The 24,332-nt window shown below is 44.4% G+C and overlaps 1 protein-coding gene across 1 annotated transcript in view; it reads right to left on the bottom strand.

The window, feature by feature from the left end:
* The window catches only part of LOC147024881 (cysteine protease ATG4C-like), a 64,213-nt gene that overhangs the window by 19,969 nt on the left and 19,912 nt on the right, over positions 1 to 24,332 (bottom strand). Inside the window, exons 6-7 of the mRNA XM_085885236.1 lie at positions 13,749 to 13,909; positions 1,363 to 1,523 (exon numbers count right to left, since the gene is read on the bottom strand). Coding sequence (XP_085741362.1) covers positions 1,363 to 1,523; positions 13,749 to 13,909 — 322 coding nt within the window. The remainder of the gene's footprint in view (positions 1 to 1,362; positions 1,524 to 13,748; positions 13,910 to 24,332) is intronic.

The following is a 24,332-nucleotide window of genomic DNA, read 5'->3' as shown; positions in this document are numbered from 1 at the left end:
CAAACAATATGATATAGTTGAGTAAGGTGAGGATAGATGGGTCGGTTTCAAACAATATGATATAGTTGAGTAAGGTGAGGATAGATGGGTCGGTTTCAAACAATATGATATAGTTGAGTAAGGTGAGGATAGATGGGTTGGTTTCAAACAATATGATATAGTTGAGTAAGGTGAGGATAGATGGGCTGGTTTCAAACAATATGATATAGTTGAGTAAGGTGAGGATAGATGGGTCGGTTTCAAACAGTATGGTATAGTTGAGTAAGGTGAGGATAGATGGGTTGGTTTCAAACAATATGATATCGTTGAGTAAGGTGAGGATAGATGGGTTGGTTTCAAACAATATGATATAGTTGAGTAAGGTGAGAATAGATGGGTTGGTTTCAAACAATATGATATAGTTGAGTAAGGTGAGGATAGATGGGTTGGTTTCAAACAATATGATATAGTTGAGTAAGGTGAGGATAGATGGGTCGGTTTCAAACAATATGATATCGTTGAATCAGTTTTAATTTACATTAAAACAAAAACTTTTCTTCCTTCATCTCTTCTAAACTTCTCATAATTGCCAGTAATTCAATCCCATTTCTCATATCGATGAAATTCAGAGAACACTTGCTGTATTCAATACTTTTCCTATTTTTTTTCCAACATTTCCAATTTACTCACATAGCAGTAATATGTTGCCCTATTAAACACTATTTCTGATTGTACACGTCACAGAGCAGGTCGCTCCACTTGCAACACAGGTGAGAAAAGGATACGAACAAAAAAAGCAGCTGATATTTCAATAATTTATTCAGAAATTTTGTAATGGATGAAAGTTCGTCTTTATTTACTTTCACTGAAAACCTGTGGGGAAAAACACTTTACCATTGATTTATTACATAAGCAAAAACAGCCAAATTCCTCTCTTCCCCGCCACACTGTGTTCTCCATATGTGAAGGGTGGCAGACCTGATGCGACATGGTGCTTCACGAAAGAGAGGCGGCAAGTGACGTCAAAAATTCCTCTCATGTACAGAAAAATCTATTATAAAAAGGAGTCGCATCTGTCTTCTGTTTGTTGTGCTGCGACTTGAGAACGCATTCACAGATTTAACCCACGGTGGATTCAGGGAACTCACAGGTAGGTTTGTGATGCAACAACAACAAAAAGTAACAAAATAAAGGAAAACGCTCATCTGTGGGTTCATGTGCACGTGTGGAAAAACTGTAAACGCCAACTCGCGATGCTGGTTATCCCTGCATGGAGCACGGGATGTCCCAGGAATCGTTTGTTATTCTTGCTGCATAGATTAGCCATCGCCACAAACATTAGTGTTCCCATCAACGAAGCAATGGATCTTACAAGCTAATTACCTGAAAATGTGTGCGACGATGGCTGGCCCATACCAGTCACCAGCCTTCTTTCCAGAGCTTCTTCCGAGCGTGACCAACTGGTGGATACCAAGAGGTGCACCAGGTTGATCGGCAAACAAAGCGAGGATATGCCGGTGCTTGGCAACTTCTGACGAGCTTTCCTGCGATGCAAACAAGTTCCCTCTCTCACTCATTTTGTGCTGTGAATAATGTCCATCAGATGACATGTTTGCCATTCTGAAATATCTCATTTTTATATAGAAAGCCTCAACTTGTGTAAGAGTGCAGGTGACACGGTGGAAGCAAAAATGCTGAAGTAATGGGGCAGTGGGACATGTGGACAAGTAAAGGGATGAACGAATAGGATAGGGAGAAAAAAAAAGAAAAACAGGAATGAAACAAAACATCCCTCAAGTGCACTCAAGTTAATTGGGGGAAATATATATATATATATATATATATATATATATATATATATATATATATATATATATATATATATATATATATATATATATATATATATATATATATATATATATATATATATATATATATATATATATATATATATATATACACACACACACACATAAGTTAAAATGTCAACCCACGTATGTTCGATCTCAATTAAAAGTTGCAGGAAAAATTAAAGATAAGTCTGGAGACGGCGATGGTTCATGAGCAATGTACACGGTTTGCCTTTTTTTATTTTTTGACCTTCGAGGGGACGCCACGGGCAAACTGGCGGGAATCGGAAAAACGTAAATGATGAAAGTTGTAGTACTCGACGAGCACTACTTGCATACCAACTTTCATTCGAAACAGTTGAAAATCCTAGGAGCTCGATGCCCAATTTATTGATTTTTATTGACATTTTCTAAGTTCGTGACCTTGTGACCTTGGGACGAAAATGAAAAATCGAGCTCTTTGGGGCTATGCAGGTGCCATTGGGCTAACCAAATACCGAAACCCCTGCCAGATTCGACAAACCTCCTTGGAGAAGATGTAACTTGAAACCGGCTACCCCCTAAAAACACACGTTTTTTGGGCGCAGCACGCCCATTCTCCAGAAAACACAACTAGATGATGATACAAACCTCGCACCCAAATTTTATCAAGATCGGATCAAAACCCACGGAGCTATGCTCGGGACAGACAGACAGACAGACAGACAGACAGACAGACAGACAGACACACACCCATAACGAATATAGTGGTCACTTACTGACTCGTGAACCAACAAGAGACATACAAGAGATAAATAGAACATAAACAGATGTTTATAAATGAAGTTATCGGCTGCAAATGACTTTCAAAGGGCACAATGACCTTTGATCTGTTGAACCCAAAATGTAATCAGTTAATCTTTGTGTTACATTCTATACTTGTGCCAAGTTTGGATGAAGTTTCTTAAGTAGTTCACAAGTTGTAGTAGCAACAACAAACCGATAACGGAACCGACGCATGGACAGCTAGCCACACTGCTGGATGGCCAACCCAAAAACATAATGCCTCTGGCCTTCGAGTGCAGAGGCATAAAAACAACTTGGCAGGATGGGAAGAAAGAAAGAGGCAAGGTGAGCAGAAGATGAAGGAGGAGGTGGTAGGGTGAAGAAATCAACCGCATGGAATACAAACAATTAACACAGGTAACATCAAAAATGTACACCAAGATGTAAATGGTTAACAACACAAGGGTCGATGCAATCGACATTCACAATGTATACAGGAAAATATTTGTCCCAAAGAAGAAAGAAAAGATGGGGAATGAAAGACCAAATAACTAATTTTACACCTTCAGTCTTTTGCAAGATGATAAAAAAAACAAAAACGGAAATGAAGGAGGTCCACAGAGATAAGCTAGTGATGGCCCAAGAAGAAACTTAACCACCAAAATGAGTACAAAATGGATACAAAGACATACTTCGTCATTACTTCTCAAGAAAAGTAGAGGATACAGTCACGTTTGGCAATTGTAAAAAAGACAGTTACAAGCAGACAAATAATCCTCCCGGTTAAAAAACAAACAAACAAAAAAAACTTGGCATTCTTTACAGGACCAAGGCTTAATGAGGTATAATTACCCCACCACCGAAGGTGGAAGGAGGTTATTTTTCACCTCTGTCTGACTGTTTGTGTGCAGCATATCTCAAAAAGTTGTTGACACATTCCGACTAAAATTGGTGGACACATTGGTTGTGTGACAAGGAAGAATTGATGCAATTTTGGTGAAGATCAGAATCCGAATCCGATATTTTTTTAAGCGATTCCTCACCTTTGAGAGATCGGGTTAAACCAATATATAGCACCCCATCTAAAAAAGTTGTGGACTGATTTGGATAAAACTTGGTGGACACGTCGGGTATGTGACAAGGACGAACTGATTTTGGTGAAAATCAAAATACGGATCCGGATATGAGAATTGTTTGATTTTAAAAAAAAAAGATTCTTTGATCATCATTGATTGATAGGGCCAAAAACGAGATATAGCATGATATTTCAAAAATGTCTTGGGCCTGATATGTTCTCGTGGATCAAGCATTGCGTGACAGAGGTATGCGCTCCACTGAGTGCCCTTCTTGTTCACAATGTTGAAGATAATTCTGCTTATGCAATGTCAATCAACTTGCAGCTTCGACATGTATTCCGTTCAGCCAAGGTGAAAGTAGACTTTTCTCAAAATGTTCAAAATGCTGAATGACAGCACAACATTCCCATAGGGGGCGCTTCTAGCACCATTCTATCTGATTGTTGATGGTAGTAGCAAGTAATAGAAGTAGTAATGCTCTCCTGTCCTTTGAAATCCCATCAATTGTCTTTGACAGGTATATCACCTGGTGATGATATTGTGGAATACGGATGGAGAGCTGCCCTTCGAGAGGGATTTCCGCGTCTACCCTCATGATAAATCTAAGCAACCTGAGCACCAACTTGGATCCCATGACATATTCAGTGTTCTTCCCCGATGGTGAACCAGGATGCCAGCCCCATATGCAGATGAATATGGTGGGGAGAGAATGCTCACCGCACGAACATCAGCCTGCTGCTGTACAAGGTAGTGCAGTGAGAGAAGGAGAATTTAATCCCATATTTTTTTTTTTTTTTTTTTTTTTTTTTTTTTTTTTTTTGTATACCTTGGTCGAGGCTCGTATGAGAGCTAACATACAACTCACAGCAAGGAGGCATGAGACAAGAGGGGCGGGAGTGGAAGGGACAAAACATTGGGGAACAGACACAGGTGAACTGTGGAAGGGAGAGGGATGGGGATGGGACGGGGAACATGGCGAGCGGAAGATGGACATTAAAGGGACTTTCAGGAAGGAAAGCAGGAGAATTGAAGGAAGTGGGGTTGGCTGGATTATCGTGGGTAGAAAAGATCGAGGATTTGGATGGGGGAAGATAAGAGGTGGTGGTGAACAGCTGTTTTGAAAGCCTGAAGGGAAGAATGGGAAAGAATAGAGTGAGGAAGTTTATTCCAAAGGCGGGAAAAAAGAGGAATGAAAGAGTGAAGATGAGCAGTGATTCGTGATTTTGGTAGTTTTACCAGAAGGGGGTTGTTGGCGGACCTTGAGCGCCCTGTGGAAATGTGGTTGGGACAAATCGCAGAGAGAGCAGGGGGCAAGGCTGGAGAGGAGTCGGTAGAAGACAGAAAGACCACCGACCAACCTGCGGTGATTGAGTGAGAGGCCCAAAGACTCAGCTTCATTGCGGGAGATGCCAATGATCTTAAAAGCCCTGGTTTCGACAGCGTGAAGTCGAGAAAGGTGGGAGGCAGGAGCACCAGCCCAGAGGGAGAGCAGTACTCCATCAGGCTACGGACAAAAGCTTTGTAAGTGGTCAGGAGCTCAAGAGGGCCGAGGAAGGACTTAGCACGACGGAGGATTCCCAGTCGGCGACTGGCTTTTGAGGCAAGGTTGGAAATGTGACTTTCCCAGGAAAGGTCATGGCAGATAGTGAGACCCAGAAGCTTGAAAGAAAAGACTTCTTCCAGAGGATTGTTGAGAAAGTGGATGGCAGGGTTTTGTAAACGGTCCTTTCGAAGAGACATAGTGAGAGTGTGAGATTTGTCTGGATTGAAAGACATGTTCCACGTGTTGGACCAGTTTGTGATTTTATCCAGATCTGCAGTGAGCGAAGAAGCTGCTGCTTGCCGGTCTGAGGGATGACAGATGGTACGGCAGAGGGTTGAGTCATCGGCAAAGAGAAATAGAGGATTTTCCAGAGAGTCCGAGAGATCATTGATGAAAACCAGAAAAGAACAGGGCCCAGAACGCTACCTTGAGGAACTCCAGCCTGCACAGGAAGAGGGGATGAAAGAACTCCATTTAGGGCCACACGTTGACTGCGACAGGAGAGGAAGTCTGCGAGCCATGAGTGGAGATGGCCTTGAATACCATGGGAAGAGAGTTTGGTGAGTAGGGCAGGGTGCCAGACTGTGTCAAAAGCACGTGATATGTCCAGGGATACGGCTCGGATTTCCTGTCTGGCATTGAGGACCTCCATCCATTGATGGGAGAGCAGTAGCAGCATATCTAGGGTAGAGTGACCTGGTCTGAAACCAAATTGATGATTGGAAATCAAGCCATTGGAGAAGAGGAAGGATTTCATGTCTGAAGCGATGATGGATTCCATAACCTTGCTGATGATTGGGAGAAGGCTGATTGGTCTATAGTTACAGGGATCTGTTTTTGCACCTTTTTATGCAGGGCAGTGATGTTAGCAGATTTCCAAGCAGATGGCAGATGACCTTGGGAAAATGAGAGGGTGAATAGAACAGAGAGAGGGTGAGCAAGAGCAGAAGAGCAGGCTTTGAGGACACGTGGGCTGATGCCGTCTGGACCGGTTGCAGAATCTGACTCGAGGTTTGAAAGCAAGCTCTCCACCTTGTCAGGAGAAAAGGATACAGAGTCCAGGGACAGTTGGGTGCGACTGGGTAAAGTGGGTAGAGATAGTGATGGGTTTGGGACACAAGATTTAGCTGCAAACACCGAGTTTAGACATTCAGCTTTATCACGTGTGGAATCAGCAGTGCGGCCATTTGAGGTAAGGGAGGGGATGGAGGGGGAACATACACCAGAAACAGATTTGATTAAACGCCACCAGGATTTTGAGGAGGGAGAGAGGTTTGAGAGTTCAGACTTGAGATGAGAAAGATGTTGTTTTCTGGCTCTCCTGAGGGTAGCTACACACTTGTTCCGAGCTTTGTGGAAAGAACTGAGATTGCCCTCAGTTGGGTTTGCTTTCCATGAGGCAAAGGCAAGTTGTTTCAGGACAACTGCCTCGCCACAAGCTTCAGTAAACCAAGGGCGGGAGGAAGGGTAAGACAACTGAACACGAGAGGGGATAAATCTGTGCATGAGGGAGAGCAAGTTTCTTTGAAAGAATTCCCAGGATGAGTTGATGTTTGAGAAAGTAGTGATAGGAGACCAGTCTGTAAGTTTGATGGCTGCTCGGAGACCCTGCCAGTCGGCTTGAGTGAAATGCCAGACTCGACGGCGGTGAGGTGGTTCTCTGATAACAGCCAGAGAGATGTCCACTTTAATAAGGACGTGGTCAGAAGAACCAATTGGAGCGAAGGAAGAGCAGCAGATATTGTCAGGGAAGATATATGACATGGTGGGAAGCTATTTCAGCATTGGGCAGTTGACTCCTATCTCCAGGTTGAAGCCAAGAATTTGAATTTCATCAGAGCTTAGAAAGGCATGTTAAAAGTTGAGCAATATAGGGGCCGAGCAGATCATCTGGCGAATGGAGTAAACAATACTGGCATGCACGAGAGGACTGTGACCCTAACTCCATATTTTATGGGATCCCTGCAAAACATGATGGAGCATTACCACAATGCTATGGTGAGAGTTGCTACCTATGGAAAGCTGGATTTATTAATTATGAGCAAATACAACCAGTTATTTTGCAGATGAGAATATTAAGGGGGGGTGGAGGGAGAAAGAGAGGGAGGGAGAGAGGGGTGGGAGAAAGAGGGAGAGAGGGGTGGGAGAAAGAGGGAGAGAGGGGTGGGAGAAAGAGGGAGAGAGGGGTGGGAGAAAGAGGGAGAGAGGGGTGGGAGAAAGAGGGAGAGAGGGGTGGGAGAAAGAGGGAGAGAGGGGTGGGAGAAAGAGGGAGAGAGGGGTGGGAGAAAGAGGGAGAGAGGGGTGGGAGAAAGAGGGAGAGAGGGGTGGGAGAAAGAGGGAGAGAGGGGTGGGAGAAAGAGGGAGAGAGGGGTGGGAGAAAGAGGGAGAGAGGGGTGGGAGAAAGAGGGAGAGAGGGGTGGGAGAAAGAGGGAGAGAGGGGTGGGAGAAAGAGGGAGAGAGGGGTGGGAGAAAGAGGGAGAGAGGGGTGGGAGAAAGAGGGAGAGAGGGGTGGGAGAAAGAGGGAGAGAGGGGTGGGAGAAAGAGGGAGAGAGGGGTGGGAGAAAGAGGGAGAGAGGGGTGGGAGAAAGAGGGAGAGAGGGGTGGGAGAAAGAGGGAGAGAGGGGTGGGAGAAAGAGGGAGAGAGGGTGGAAGAAAGAGGGAGAGAGGGTGGAAGAAAGAGGGAGAGAGGGTGGAAGAAAGAAGGGGAGAGGGGTGGGAGAAAGAGGGGGAGAGGGTAGGAGAAAGAGGGGAGAGGGTGGGAGAAAGAGGGGGAGAGGGTAGGAGAAAGAGGGAGAGAGAGGAGGAGAAATTCCGGCAGATGTGACGCCCAGTTTAACATCCATCCAAGAGACGGCACACACATTGATTATCACCCTGCCAGTTAAACACTGGGATGACAATTTATAGCTGGGTTGATATTTGAACCCAGGCAAGACAGCTTAGAGCAATTGTGCGTACATCTCAGCTATCCTGCCGTGGTATGGGGATTCATAGATTCATTGCTTTGTAGCCACTGAAATAATTTTTCAATTCTCTCTTGAACTTGCAATTCACTTGCCCTGTTGCTTTACTCATTCTAATTCTCCAATTTATTTTGCCTTGCTTACTCCAGAGATGTTCCCACAGAGAACTGAGCCACGGTATCACAATGGAAGCTTGTAGAGATCGAAGCTTGTAGAGCACTCACCAAAAGGCTTAAACACTCGAGCAGGTACTCCAACAAAAACGGTTGATAAGGAACGGCTGGCTTGGCAAGTCAAAGCAAGCTTATTGGTAATGGGATCCATACCCACAAAAAACAAAATATCACCGATTTCTTTAAATTTTCAGATTTCACTCCAGATTTCAAGTTATTTAATTAATCCACATGTTCCGATCCTCAAAACCAAAATCATATTTTGATGATGTACTTTAATTCGTCCATGAAAGGTCATCCTGGGAAAAATTTGCATCATATAATGCATAAAATTGCTCCAAGCTCCCAATTTTAAAATTATAGCACTTACAAAAGCAATGGATCCAGCGATTTGAAGGTATGACAATCAGGCGTTTGATGATGGTGGTGATGAAAGTGAAAAAAGTGTGTTACTCAACGACGTGCACCAGATAAATCCATCCATCCATCCATTGGGACCATACTCTGTGCAGAGCGTTGGTGCTGCCTAAGCAGTCTCCTTGGTTATTGGGCACAATCCTGGATGGGTCGCCACTCCGACACAGTATACCAACAAGCTGGCACTCATTTCGCCGACCTCGGAAGGATGACGGGCAGAGTCAACCCCACCTGGTATAAATTCAACAGCCGAGTGGGATTTGAACTCGGGATCCTCGGATCCCAAGACCACCACCCTAACCATGAAGCCAACACCAGGCATACCAGATAAATACTCTGGAAGAATCAGCAGAAGCTGAGGACAGGATTCAAAACCGGAATCCATTGCAGCGAAATGTATGAGATAATACTGGACGCAATAGCTGACAAAGAAGCAGAGCAGCGATTATTCCTCCTCGACGGACCAGGAGGATCAGGGAAAGTGCATCTCAACAATATGTTGATGAGCTTTCTCAGAGGAAGAGGCCAGACTGTTCTTCCCTTCACCACTACAGGAATAGCAGCTGATTTGCTGAAGGGAGGAAGAACAGCCCACAGTGGATTCTGGCTTCCAGTTCTGATATTGGAAACCTCAACCTCATCCATGAGAATGCCATCAGGTGACTCTCAGCGCATACACAAGGCAGCTCTACTCATCATTGATGAAGCTTCAATGCTGTCAACGAATGAGTTGTGCCTTATCAATATGCTCGTGTGGATGCAAATTTCTCCAAAATTAGCATTATGGGTTTAAGGGTGATAAAAAGATATAAAATGTTGCCAAATAAACTCGATTGATAATTAAATTAACTTGGAAAAGTAAATGTTTTTAGAATTTAGCACAATGTACTGTTATAACTTTTCAATGGGAAATGTATTCAAATACAACATGATTATTACATCTATGTGCTTGAATATGTATCTATTTAAATAATATTTATTTGCATTATAAACAACCTCATATCTCTTGACTGTATTGGAAGGTTACCAGTCTGATAAGTAAAATACCCCTGTTCCCCAAAACAGATTGGCCTCACAAATAATATTTAATCTTCATTCAGTAGAATAGAATAATCTACTTAGCTTATTAAGGGATTCTTATCCAAATAATTATATACTGATGTCTAAAAGTCAGGCTGGAAGCAGGAGTCTAGTTTCAATGGAATATGTGTGAAGATAATTTCCAGAACTCCCATCAACCATCAGGTCATAAATATTCCCCAGCCTTTTGAATTTAAGCTAACCTCCAGATGGCCACTACGATAAGGCTATGAGTGATCCCTCCCCTGAACCCCAAACTGTCAGCCTTGGCCCCATTATGTCTCGAGGATGACCACACATAGTCTTACTGAATATTATATATGAATTCAATGTCTCAATGTACTGCAGAATCAGAGGATGAGCATGTTGCTTGTTTGTGTTACCTCTAGTTCTCCATATATGCGCGTATGTTTTTCATTTAATAAATGACTCAAATGTACAGGAGGAATTGAGAATTCTTCGACACTCGTCAAGAAACTATGCACAGCATTAAACCATTTGGTGGCAAAATTCTGCTGTTGGGAGGTGACTTCCGCCAAACAGCCAACATGATACCTTGAGGATCAAATGCAGACATAAGAGTCACGCATTAAGAACTTGCCATTGTGGAGGAACTAAACCTCACTGAACATGAGGAGAGCAAGCTCTGGAGATTGGAGATAGGACGACTCAATCTGGAGATTGGAAATAGGAGCTTAAGCAATGATTCTGGATTGAATGCAGATATAGTGGAGATCTCACAAGCAATGGTTGTTGAAAACTACATTGTAAGCACAATATACGCGGAAGCAATCGATCTCAGCAATGATCAAGCAGTTGCGGACACATCAACCAGAATCATCCTCACCCCTAAAAACAGAAAAGCACTCAAGCTGAACAATGACATTCTTGCACTTATTCCTGGAGAGACAACACAGTACAGAAGCGCTGATTCCATTGTCACTGATGAGAGAGCAGGAATAAACTTCCCAATTGAGTTGCTCAACCAGCAAACTCAATCTGTGATGCCACCTCATGTGCTACAGCTGAAAAAAAATTGGATCCAATTATGTTCATAAGCAACGTGAATCCATGAAAAGGTTTCCTCAATGGTACGTGTTTGATCATAGAAAAAAAAAATCCACTCGTTTCACAAATGCAGAAATTATCAGTGGCAGCAACAACAAAGAAAATGTGTTCATTCCCAGAATAGAGCTGGCTCCCAGCGAGACCAATCTGAGAGTCATCCTGAAGAGGAGGCAGTTCCCTCGTCATACCCGCATTTGTGATTACCGTTAACACGTCTCAAGGGCAATCCTTTGGCAGGGTTGGAGTTTACTTGCCGGAACTAGTGCTTGGTCACGGACAGCTTTACGTACAGTCGTGGCCAAAAATATTGGCACCCGTGCAATTTTTTTCAAATAACTCACAATTTTCTCCAAAAATAAGATGAAATTGACTAAAGTATTTGGTCTCCATAATTCTTTATGTCACTGTTAAAATTACAGAAACCTTTGTTTTTGATTTAGAACTGAATATATGCTTTTAAATCAGGAAATAAAAAGAAATGGCATTGACAAAATTATTGACATTCTCGATTTAATATTTGGTAGCACAGCCTTTGGACAAAATAATTGCAGTCAAGCGCTTCCTAGAGCCAGCCATGAATGAGCTTCCGACACCTCTCTACTGGCATTTTGGCCCACTCTTCTTGCACAAACTGCTCCATTTCTCCAAAATTTGAAGGGTGCCTTCTCCAAACTGCTGTTCTCAGATCTCCCCAATGGTTTTCAATGGGATTTAAATCTTGACTCATTGCTGGTCACTTCAGAACAGTCCAGCATTTTGTCTTGAACAAATCCTGGGTGCTTTTGATGTGTTTATAGGGTCATTGTCCTATTGCAAGACCCGTGACCTTCAACGGACACCCAGCTTTCTGACACTGGGTTGAACATCCTTCCGAGGTCGGCGAAATGAGTACCAGTGTAGCAGCCAAAAGGCTGCACACGAAGGGAAGGGGTATTGACGGATTTATTAAAATATGGTATTGGTGAGATGCAGGCATGATGGGCCGAATGGAATAATCATGTGCAAAATTTACTTGTAATTCCTTGTAACATTGCACTCCAAAATGCCTTGGTAATCTCCCGATTTCATGATGCCATGCACACATTCAAGGTACCCAGTGCCAGAGGCAGCACAGAAACCCCAAAACATCACTGAACCTCTGCCATGTTCAACTGTCAGGAAGGTGTTCTTTTCTTTGAAGGCTTCATTTTGTTTTTTCTAAACATAGAGATTATGTGATTTCCCAAAAAGCTCGAATTTGGTCTCATCTGTCCACAGGACATTCTCCCAGAAGGATTTTGGCTTCTTCAGGTGTGTTTTGGCAAACTCCAGTCAAGCTTTCGTCTGTCTGCCTGTCTGTCTGTCTGTCTGTCTGTCTGTCTGTCTGTCTGTCTCAGCAGTGGGATCCTCCTGGGTCTCCTATCATAGAACCTCCTTTAATTGAGTTGGTGACGGATGGTGCAAATTGAAACTGTCGTACCTTGTGTCTGAATGTCAGCTTGAATCTGTTTGGCAGTTGATCGAGGTGCTTTCTCCACCATTCGAACATTCCATCACTGCAATATTCAATCAAGTTTTCTCTTGCAGCTACGTCCAAGGAGGTTGACTGCAGTGCCATGGGCCTTAAACTTCCTGATAACATTGCGTACAGTGGACACAGGAACATCAAGGTCTCTGCAGATGGACTTGTAGCCTTGAGATTGTCCATGCTTGCTTATAATCTTGTGCCTAACCTCCTCAGACAATTTTCTGGTTTTCTTTCTTTTCTCCATGCTCATTGCGGTACATACAGTGACACAAAACAGCAGAATGACTCCTTTTCTCAATTCAAACTGGTTGAACGAGTGGTTTTTATATTGCAGGCACCTGCAACTGACCACAGGTGAGTTCAATTGCAAAGGAAAGGAGAATCACCTGCTTGAAATCATATTTCTAACAACTATTAAAAGGTGCTAATAATATTGTCCGGGCCATTTTAGGATTTCTGTGGAATAAACTAAGATTTAGTAATTTTTTTCAGCTTTTTTGTTTTGTTCCATTGCAAACGAAAGAAATATAGTTGTGGATACAAAACGATTTTAAAATTTCAACAATTTTCTTTCTGGAAGAAATGGTGCATTGTTTGAAAAAAGTGCAAGGGTGCCAATATTTTTGGCCACGACAGAAGCTCTCAGCAGAACTAAACATGAAGAATACTTGAAGCTACTGATCGCTGTTCACGAGAACCAAAGAAATCCTATGAACAGTATTCACGTATTCACAAGAAATGTTGTTCTCAAGGAACTTCAGCAATAGATAGATTTTTTTTTCTATTAACATCATTTATAAAGTAACTGATCGAATTCAATAAAGCATGACTTTTAAATATAGAAAATGTTTTATTTGCCATTTGAAATTCCATTGTCACTTTGGAAATAAATGTATTTTTAAAATAATCATACTTTTCTTTACGAAACAAAAATTAATCCACAAGGCTGTGAGTTATATTATTTAACAACCGTGCTGTGATGGTGATGATTGGGGGGGGGGGGGGGTGCACTTGGCTCCATCATGGGCTTTCTACCTAGTTTTATATAATACCCCCTTCATTGTGCTCCTTCACCACAAAGTAACAGCAATGCCTTCTTCAGAAATGTAAAAGGCACATCCCTGGGTTGATGTGGAAAACCAGAACCCATGACCTTGTAATGATCTCGTCGTGTGCATGGAAGGGAGCTAGAAAGGTTACAAGTTCTTAATAAGGATAAATTAATACACTGTTCATAAACCTTATGTTTATAAACCACGAGCACAAACACGTGAATGGTTAGAACAGAACAGCATGCAGCAGAAACGGGGCATTAAAAGTGTACCTTTCGCATCGTGAGGTCATCGATGCTGATCTGAGAGAATTCAGGCATTTCATTTGAATAACTTCCCTCACCCACAAAGACAAAGTTGTTGTCAGCAGTGTCACCGTGCCTTGCTTCAGTGTTCTGCGTCAGCAGCCTGGCTGACTCTTCACTTCGCCAATCTGCAGAACCAAATACATTAGGTGGTTGAAACCAAGTGTCCCAGTCAGTGTGCCGATTGCAAAATTCCTCTTCAAGTGTCCTACCATTCTCACATCTTTTTTGCCATTTGATACTGGTATCTTTGATGAGTTGCATTCTGCATTAAGCTGAAATGGATTTAAACTTGCTAAAGGCCCTGTCACACCTTGACGATTTAGCCAGCGTATGCCGACGTATGAAAAGTTTGTCTAAAACGCTGGCACACGTCGAATACGTTATGGGTAAGTTTTGTATATGTTAAGCGCACGCTGGCATACGTCGTAGTATGCCGAGCTCGTCGACAAATTTTAACATGCTTGAAATTTTTCGACGTATGTCAGCGTATGACTCACACGTTCTGCATACGTTGGCCATAAGTTGTAGGCACGTTACGCGATCGTTGACACACGTCGACACACGTTACTTGTAAGTTACTCATAAGTCGAAACACGTCGAGGTAAGGCCTAAGTCACATTTGCCACGGCGGCCGTGGGGTCTACAAAATCTACGGCCACTAGCAATTATAGGGCGGCCGCAGTGTATATAGCAGTCAATGTACAATGTAGCAATATACAATATACAATGTAGCAGTCACATATGTTTTTATTTTTCGGGTTGCCGCACGGCGTATTTTTTTTTTTTTTTTTTTTGTATACCTTGGTCGAGGCTCGCATGAGAGCTAACACACAACTCACAGCAAGGAGGCATGAGACAAGAGGGGCGGGAGTGGAAGGGACAAAACAGTGGGGAACAGACACATTAGGTGAACTGTGGAAGGGAGAGGGATGGGGATGGGACGGGGAACATGGCGAAGAGAAGATGGACATTACAGGGACTTTCAGGAAGGAAAGCAGGAGAAATGAAGGAAGTGGGCTTGGGTGGATTATCGGGGGTAGAAAAGATCGAGGATTTGGATGGGGGAAGATAAGAGGTGGTGGTGAACAGCTGTTTTGAAAGCCTGGAGGGAAGAATGGGAAAGAATAGAGTGAGGAAGTTTATTCCAAAGGCGGGAAAAAAGAGGAATGAAAGAGTGAAGATGAGCAGTGATTCGTGATTTTGGTAGTTTTACCAGAAGGGGGTTGTTGGCAGACCTTGAGCGCCCTGTGGAAATGTGGTGGGGACAAATCGCAGAGAGAGCAGGGGGGCAAGGCTGGAGAGGAGTCGGTAGAAGACAGAAAGACCACCGACCAACCTGCGGTGATTGAGTGAGAGGCCCAAAGACTCAGCTTCATTGCGGGAGATGCCGATGATCTTAAATGCCCTGGTTTCGACAGCGTGAAGCCGAGAAAGGTGGGAGGCAGGAGCACCAGCCCAGAGGGGAGAGCAGTACTCCATCAGGCTACGGACAAAAGCTTTGTAAGTGGTCAGGAGCTCAAGAGGGCCGAGGAAGGACTTAGCACGACGGAGGATTCCCAGTCGGCGACTGGCTTTTGAGGCGAGGTTGGAAATGTGACTTTCCCAGGAAAGGTCATGGCAGATAGTGAGACCTAGAAGCTTGAAAGAAAAGACTTCTTCCAGAGGATTGTTGAGAAAGTGGATGGGGGGTTTTGTAAACGGTCCTTTCGAAGAGACATAGTGAGAGTGTGAGATTTGTCTGGATTGAAAGACATGTTCCACGTGTTGGACCAGTTTGTGATTTTATCCAGATCTGCAGTGAGTGAAGAAGCTGCTGCTTGCCGGTCTGAGGGATGACAGATGGTACGGCAGAGGGTGGAGTCGTCGGCAAAGAGAAACAGAGGATTTTCCAGAGAGTCCGAGAGATCATTGATGAAAACCAGAAAAAGAACAGGGCCCAGAACGCTACCTTGAGGAACTCCAGCCTGCACAGGAAGAGGGGATGAAAGAACTCCATTTAGGGCCACACGTTGACTGTGACAGGAGAGGAAGTCTGCGAGCCATGAGTGGAGATGGCCTTGAATACCATGGGAAGAGAGTTTGGTGAGTAGGGCAGGGTGCCAGACTGTGTCAAAAGCACGTGATATGTCCAGGGATACGGCTCGGATTTCCTGTCTGGCATTGAGGACCTCCATCCATTGATGGGAGAGCAGAAGCAGCATATCCAGGGTAGAGTGACCTGGTCTGAAACCAAATTGATGATTGGAAATCAAGCCATTGGAGAAGAGGAAGGATTTCATATCTGAGGCGATGATGGATTCCATCACCTTGCTGATGATTGGGAGAAGGCTGATTAGTCTGTAGTTACAGGGATCTGTTTTTGCACCTTTTTTATGCAGGGCAGTGATGTTAGCAGATTTCCAAGCAGATGGCAGATGACCTTGGGCAAATGAGAGGGTGAATAGAACAGAGAGTGGGTGAGCAAGAGCAGAAGAGCAGGCTTTGAGGACACGTGGGCTGATGCCATCTGGACCGGTTGCAGAATCTGACTCGAGGTTTGAAAGCAAGCTCTCCACCTTGTCAGGAGAAAAGGATACAGAGTCCAGGGACAGTTGGGTGCGACTGGGTAAAGTGGGTAGAGATAGTGATGGGTTTAGGACACAAGATTTAGCTGCAAACACCGAGTTTAGACATTCAGCTTTATCACGTGTGGAATCAGCAGTGCGGCCATTTGAGGTAAGGGAGGGGATGGAGGGGGAACATACACCAGAAACAGATTTGATTAAACGCCACCAGGATTTTGAGGAGGGAGAGAGGTTTGAGAGTTCAGACTTGAGATGAGAAAGATGTTGTTTTCTGGCTCTCCTGAGGGTAGATACACACTTGCTCCGAGCTTTGTGGAAAGAACTGAGATTGCCCTCAGTTGGGTTTGCTTTCCATGAGGCAAAGGCAAGTTGTTTCAGGACAACTGCCTCGCCACAAGCTTCAGTAAACCAAGGGTGGGAGGAAGGGTAAGACAACTGAACACGAGAGGGGATAAATCTGTGCATGAGGGAGAGCAAGTTTCTTTGAAAGAATTCCCAGGATGAGTTGATGTTTGAGAAAGTAGTGATAGCAGACCAGTCTGTAAGTTTGATGGCTGCTCGGAGACCCTGCCAGTCGGCTTGAGTGAAATGCCAGACTCGACGGCGGTGAGGTGGTTCTCTGATAACAGCCAGAGAGATGTCCACTTTGACAAGGACGTGGTCAGAAGAACCAATTGGAGCGAAGGAAGAGCAGCAGATATTGTCAGGGAAATTTGTCAAAATCAGATCCAGAAGAGATGGAGTACCATTGGTTGAGATCCGGGTCGGGAAGTTGACCGATTGAGTCAGTCCCAATGAGTCGCAGAAAGCTTTTGCTGAGGTGCCATGGCAGGTGAGAGAGGTACCCACACCGAGCCAACTGGCGTGATGACAATTGAAGTCACCACATAAGAGGAAGAGAGAGTTTGGATGAGAAGATAGAAGATGGTCCATGTTTTCGGATAGTGAGGTGTAGATGGAGTCATCACTGTTCGGTGGACGGTACAGTACACATATAAACATGAGGTGGGAGTGGAGGGGAAGCCGAAGCCAGAGGTATTCCTGGGGTGTGGGGGAGTGAGAGCAGTGCATGGAGAGTGAGGAATAGAGTCTTTGATGAAGAGAGCAACACCTCCACCAGGACGAGGCTCAGGTCTGTCATACCGTAAGAGGGAGTAGCCAGGGAGAGATACTTGGGAGTCAGACACGTCTTGGGAGAGGAAAGTTTCTGTTAGGCAGATAATGTCTGGTTTGTCAGTGGCAACCTGTATGGAAAGATCTGAAAGGTTTGAGCGAAGGCCCTGGATATTTGAGGTCCACACTTTTAATGAAGAGGAAGGGGAGGAGGATTTGGGTGCAGGAGGCGGAGGGGGAGGGGGAGGGTAGGACAAGGGATGAGGGGGGCAGGTAAGGAGGGTTGCTGAAGGAGTGTGGGGAATTGCAGAACAGCGAGGGGAGGGGGCCGAATGAGGAGGAGAAAAGGCTCTGTGGTGCTGGGGGAGAGGGGGACAAGAGACAAGGAAGAAGGCAGTTGAGGATTTGAGGAGGTGGAGTGAAGAGATGGAGGTGAGAGGGCAGTGGAGGGAGGCAGGTTGGTGGATGAGAGGGGGGCAACTTTGAGAAGGAAGAGTGAGGGGGATGAAAGGTGGGAGAAAGGTGAGGGGGGATTTTTGAGAGAGCTGAGAGGGAGCCTTGGAGGGAGAAGAGTGGGATGGTTGCTTTGAGAGTGAGAGTGAGGGGTGAGGGGGGTGAGTTGGCACTGAAGTTGGAAAAAAAGAATGTTTGATGGAAAGCGAGCATCCATGGCAAACTGTGGTTTTTTAAAGTTTTAGGTCAGAGATGCGATTTAACACAATTCTTGATGGATGCAATGAAGGCGAATTCAGAGCATGGAGAGAAGAAGCGCTGTAATAGTTGGATTTTTAAATTGTGGAGACCGAAAACGTGGGGGTGCCGTATGGTCTTTGATTTGATGTCGCACGGTGACCTTAGGGTGTTCTTGCGGCAGCCATAGAATTTTCAAGGCAGATGCAAGGTGCCCGCAAGGCGACTGTAGGGGGGCATGCAGCCAGACGGACGGTCACGAGTGGGTTCTTTTTTTTTCTTCTTTTGTTTTTTTTTTACCAGTTCTTTTGTTTCGGCTTGTCGAATTGCTACGGCGAACGAATTGCTACGGCGAAAAAAGTTATAACTCCGCGCTACAATTCCACGGTGACCACTACAGCCTGTAAAATATAGCCAAACGGTGTAGGGCCACTCTGCGGCCACCGCAGAAACTCTGCGGCCACCGCACGTTTCTGTCAATTCAGAGGGCGTACGGCCGCCGTATCCTCGCCGTAGAGCAAATGTGACTTAGGCCTAAGCTGGGCATCCTGTCTCCTAGCATGAGCATTAGTTGATGGATGTTTAAGATCCTATGGTGTTTATCACCGGCTCCCTGAACAAATGACAAATTTCCACTCAAACCTACAAGGGGGCACAGAATCGGCAACACAGCTGCGCCCCAGGAAATTATGCTGCTCACACCCCTCCCCTCCCCCCTTCCCCCATCCCCCCGCCATGTGCTGCATACGAAAGGAGAAGGAAAAGAACAGGTTTCCGGTGCATTTGAAAACGATAGTGGCTCTCCTCCGAGAAATGGCGCTTAAGACCCTGTCACACCTTGACGTTTTAGCCAGCGTATGGCAAGTTATCAAAATCTATGTAAAACGCTGGCGTACGCTGAACTATTGATGTTTTTTTTCCAGTTTTGGACATATTCATCACGAGTTGGACGTATGCATAACGTATTAGTAACGTTCACAGAACGTTTCGATAAAATATAGATAACTTGTATCAACGAATGCTGAGCGTGTTGTCGGCGTTCACAACCTATTCCCAACGATATTCTAACTTATGCATAGTGCGCAGCAGCGTATCGCCGACGATCACGTGGCGTAGCCTATTAAAAGGCTGCGGCTCGACGATTCAAATCATAACCGCACTAGACATCGAAGTGTCAAGCCGCTATCACACCTTGACGTTTTAGCCAGCGTATGCCGACGCATGAAAAATTTGCCGAATACGCTGGCACACGTTGAATAAGTTATGGGTAAGTTTTGTATATGTTAAGAGCACGCTGAAGCACGCTGGCATACGTCGTAGTACGCCGAGTAAATCGACAAATTTTCAGCATGTTGAAAATTTTTCGACTTATGCCAGCATACGACACACGTTCCGCATACGCTGGCCATAAGTTGTAGGCACGTTACGCGATCGTTGACACACGTCGACACATGTTACTTGTAAGTTACTCATAAGTCGAAACACATCGAGGTAATGTTTAGCGTCAGTGTTCCAGACTCCCTGGTTTATTTTACCGAATATATTTTACAGGCCGTAGGGGTCGCCGTGGAACTATAGCGCGGAGTTCTAACTTTTTTCATTTCTACGTTCGCCGTAGCAATTCGACAAGCCAAAACAAAAGAACTGGTAAAAAAAAGAAGGAAAAAAAAGACCCCACTCGTTACCGTCCGTCTGGCTGCACGTTCGCCTTAGTCGCCTTGCGGGTACCTTGCGTCTGCCTTGAAAATTCTATGACCGCCGCAGGAACGCCCTAAGGTCACCGTGCGACATCAAATCAAAGACCATATGGCACCCCCACATTTTCGGTCTCCACAATTTATAAATATGCTGTGAGGCTACCTGAAAAATAAAAACATATGTGACTGCGACATTGTGTGACCGTGGAAATACTGTGGCCGCCCTATAATTGCTCGTGGCCATAGATTTTGTAGACCCCACGGCCGCCGTGGCAAATGTAACTTAGGCCTTAATGTCCATCCGAAGGATGGCACATGCATTGATGAATCACCATGCCCGCAAAACACCATGACAGCAGTTTATAGCTGGGTCGGGATTCAAACCAGGGTAAACAAGCTCATAGACGTGTGCATACTTCAAGGCTATCGTGCCGGCACACTGGAAATGTGTAGTCTAATTTTTCACGAGCTTTCACAGATTTAAAAACACTACTCCACTTTTGCAGTGTTTGACAACATATCTTGACAGATTTCCAAACATTTTCATCATTACAGAATTACTGCAATTTCTGCACCTTCCTACTTTTCTCAGTAGAAGATGTCCTCCAAGTGCAATCAATAATGAGATAGCAAGTTAGGAATTAATCTTGTTATGTTACTTCAGCTTACACTTCTAATCAGTTGAAGGTTTTGCCTCAAAACTATTCAGTCTTGTCACCGTAGTCTTTGTTGTTATATTGCTCTTATGTCTGATGACATCCCATCAGCTGTCTTTTATGGTGCTTATAATGGTCATTAACTCCGCCACCCAAGGTGGATGGAGGTTGTGTTTTCACCCCAGTCTGTCTGTTAGTGAGGTACCTTCATGAAAAAATCGTGATACGGCGGACAAAAGGACCATTTTTTCACCAAATAACTGCATCAACTTACGAATTAAGAAAAAGTCATGCTCCAAAAAAAAAAAAATTGGCTTGCCGGAAAGGTATTTTATGACGTCATTATGTATAATTACATAATAATACAAACAAGTGAGGAAAATATGATCACAGAATGCTATGGTTAGGTTTTAAGTTGCTACAGGTCAAGGAATATGCTGTTAATCATTGCTTGTAATCAAAACTGACCAATTAGGTGCTATGATGGCATTATGACATCATCATCTCTGTATGAAAAATCTTGGTGATGATACAATGCAATATTCTCGTGAAACAGATGAGACAAATAATGAAAGTGTGCTATTACAATATCTATTACACCTCACATTGGAATTCTGGTATTACCATTAGGATACATTAATATGTGACTAATGTATAACTGTGTGGTCTGTTCAGGAAGCACTTTGAGACTGTTTTTTTTTTGTAAAAATTTCATTGCAGTAGCTTTATTTACTTCTTTGCAATGGTGATGGAGGAAAATGTCTTAAATATCACATCATATCATTTTATGGTGCAATTTTGAAACTGACTTGGTTTTATATGGTAAATAATAGGTGATTACGTCATTATGACATCATAAAGCATCCTTCCCATTGTCCATTTCTTTGGAGCATGTTTTTTTTAAATCATAAGTCCCATGCGCAGCTCTGGTGTAAAAATGGCGCTTTTGTCCACCGTGTAACGATCCTTGTCCTTTTTGTCGCGAAGGTACGGTACTATGTGTGTTACTTGCAAAATCGAAGATTTGCAAATACAGGTATATCGGTTTGTCTGATCTGTGATTCTGCTTGTTTGTATGTCAATCGCCGACAGGTTACAATTTTAAACCGATCTTCACAAAACTTCACCCAATGGTGGAGTTGGTCATAAGCAAGAAGCCGATTGATTTTGAGGTCAAAAGGGCAACACAGGCCAAAGGTCAGCAACTTTGTTTGAATTTCTGAAATCCTCAATTTTCATCCAATTGACTTGACATTGAAGAGGATTTGCACATTTGGCCAATTAATTCAACCACCAATTCTTTTTGAGGTCAACATAGGCCAGAACTTGGCGGGCAGGTTGGGTGTGTGACAAGGATGAATCAATTTGATTTAGGTGAAGATCCGAATCAGTTTCCGGATACGAGAATTTTTGAAGTGCTTTTCACCCTTTGAGAGATGGGCCAAAAACAATATATAGCACAATATTTCAACAAGAGCTCAAGTGAGCACAATATATGCCCGAACAAGAAGGTATATACAGAATTGTGCTACTACATGGAAAACAGCATCCTGGTTGCCATGGCAACCACTTTAGATGACGAACATATGTCGCGACACACCGTCTCTACAGTCTGTACCTATGTACCAAATATGAAACGTGAAAGTTGAAAACTTTGGGAGTTAGAGTGTGGACAGGAACGGACGGACGACATCACATAATACGCCCCAAAAAAAAATATATATATATATATTTTTTTACGGTTGTGGAAATTGGCAATACACCAAAAAGGGTCCTCAGGTGAGATATATCGATAAGTTCATGTGTAGTTAGTTCAAACCCATTGTTTAGAGGGAATATGTGTGATTTATTCGGGCTGCGACGCTTTAGTTAGCCGTTTTTCTTTATCTATCGTTATTTTGAGCCACCATTGCCACAAACCTCCACGCAAACAACAACCGCCACCAACTACGCCACAACGCCCACCACGCTCACACCACCCCCACAACAATCACCACCATCTTCGCCACTATGCCTGCTTACGAACACCATCCTCCGCGGACCATGGTAAGAGGGGTTCCGCACCACGGAAACCGTCCAAAAAGGATTGGCAGAACAAAAGCACTTGTGAAGCCTGTGGGGGTTTTTCCCACCATTTTCCCTGCACTTGGTGTGAAGGGGAGGGGTGGGTCAGCTCGCTCCGAATTGGTGGATGCGCGGTGTGACGCGATCAGGGAGGAGGAACGCCCCCTGTCGAGACCTTTCTCGAAACGCCTCGAAGAGGGGTGGGGCGAAGAACAGGGCGGAGCGAAGAACGGGGCGGAGCGACAGAGCGGAGTCCCGCGCTACAAAAGGGGGCGGACGAGGAGAATTCGGCGCCTTGATCCCTTTGTACATGACGGTGTGGTGAGAGAGAGAGAGAGGAAGCTCCTGCTCGAGAGTTCCTGATCGGAGGGTCAGTCAGAGTCGGTGCAGGCCCGAGAGTCCGCTGGTGGGACGGAGCGCACTTGATTCCTTTGTACATGAAGGTGTGGTGAGAGAGAGGAAGCTCCTGCTCGAGAGTCCACTGGTGGGACAGAACGCGCTTGATCCCTTTGTACATGACGGTGTGGTGAGAGAGAGAGAGAGGAAGCTCCTGCTCGAGAGTTCCTGGTCGGAGGGTCAGTCGGAGTAAGTGCGGTCCCGAGACCCCGCTGGTGGGAGGGAGCGTCTGCCATTCCCCTCTCTCCGCCCCAAGTATCAAAGGTTTCTTCCCCCCCCCCCATCCGCACCGAGATAGCACCGGAAAACCCCGTTCGTTCCCCAAAACCCCGTCCGTGGCGTCGAGCGGCCAACGCGAAGCACGAGCTCACCGACCACGCCGGAGGAGCTGAGGGCGCGGGAGAAGGACTCGGTGCGCAAAAGGGAAGTCGCCACTTTTGTTTCTTTGGGTTTTGTGTAAATGTGTGTGTGTGGCGCCAGTCCGTCAAGTGTATACCTGCATAACTGCCAGTGTAATTATTATATTCGGTTGTAACTCTGTGTATTGTTCTTGCTTTGACTGTTATATGTGCATTTTTGTATGGTTGTGAATACGTGCTTGCCGTGTGTGTGTGTGTGTGTGTGTGTGTGTGTGTGTGTGTGTGTGTGTGTGTGTGTGTGTGTGTGTGTGTGTGTGTGTGTGTGAGAGAAATAAAGTGCTTGTTTGTTGAACTGTTTCCCGTTTCATTGCGTCCTTTCCTTTGTTTGAAAGTTCCATCTTGCATCACGTAAGGTATTGGTAGTGGGTGTAGACACCCAATAAATAATCTGAACCGTCGAGGTCGACGATAACTCCGCTCCGTTATCCCTGCAGCACGGAACGAGCCGCTTAAGCGGTTCGTGTCCGGAGTCGACCTGCAGCGTGGTACAACTCCTCGGTACGCTACCCACACGGGTACTTAGGTATATCGACATTCGGCGATCCACCCTATTTCGCGCGGGTAGAATGCGGACTGGGTTGTGGTGAGGTTAAACCCCCACCCGTGGCTAGCTCCTTGGCGGTAGTTCCAAGAGAGTCACGACTGAATTGTCTGTTCCGGTGGGCGACGCTTCGCGATTTGAGTTACGTGGCCGATCGCACGCTGGGCGGGCGGAAATTCGTAACAATATGTATATATATATATATATATATATATATATATATATATATATATATAAATATATAAATATATATATATATAAATATATAAATATATATATATATATATAAATATATAAATATATATATAAATATATAAATATATATATATATATATAAATATATAAATATATAAATATATATATAAATATATAAATATATAAATATATATATATATATATATATATATA

This window comes from Eptatretus burgeri, chromosome 6 (genome assembly GCF_056783735.1).
Source record: "Eptatretus burgeri isolate ZD-2024b chromosome 6, Ebu_testis_v1, whole genome shotgun sequence".
NCBI lineage: Eukaryota > Metazoa > Chordata > Myxini > Myxiniformes > Myxinidae > Eptatretus > Eptatretus burgeri.
The sequence above is the reverse complement of the archived record's forward strand: the minus strand, read 5'-3'. Positions and strand labels throughout refer to the sequence as shown.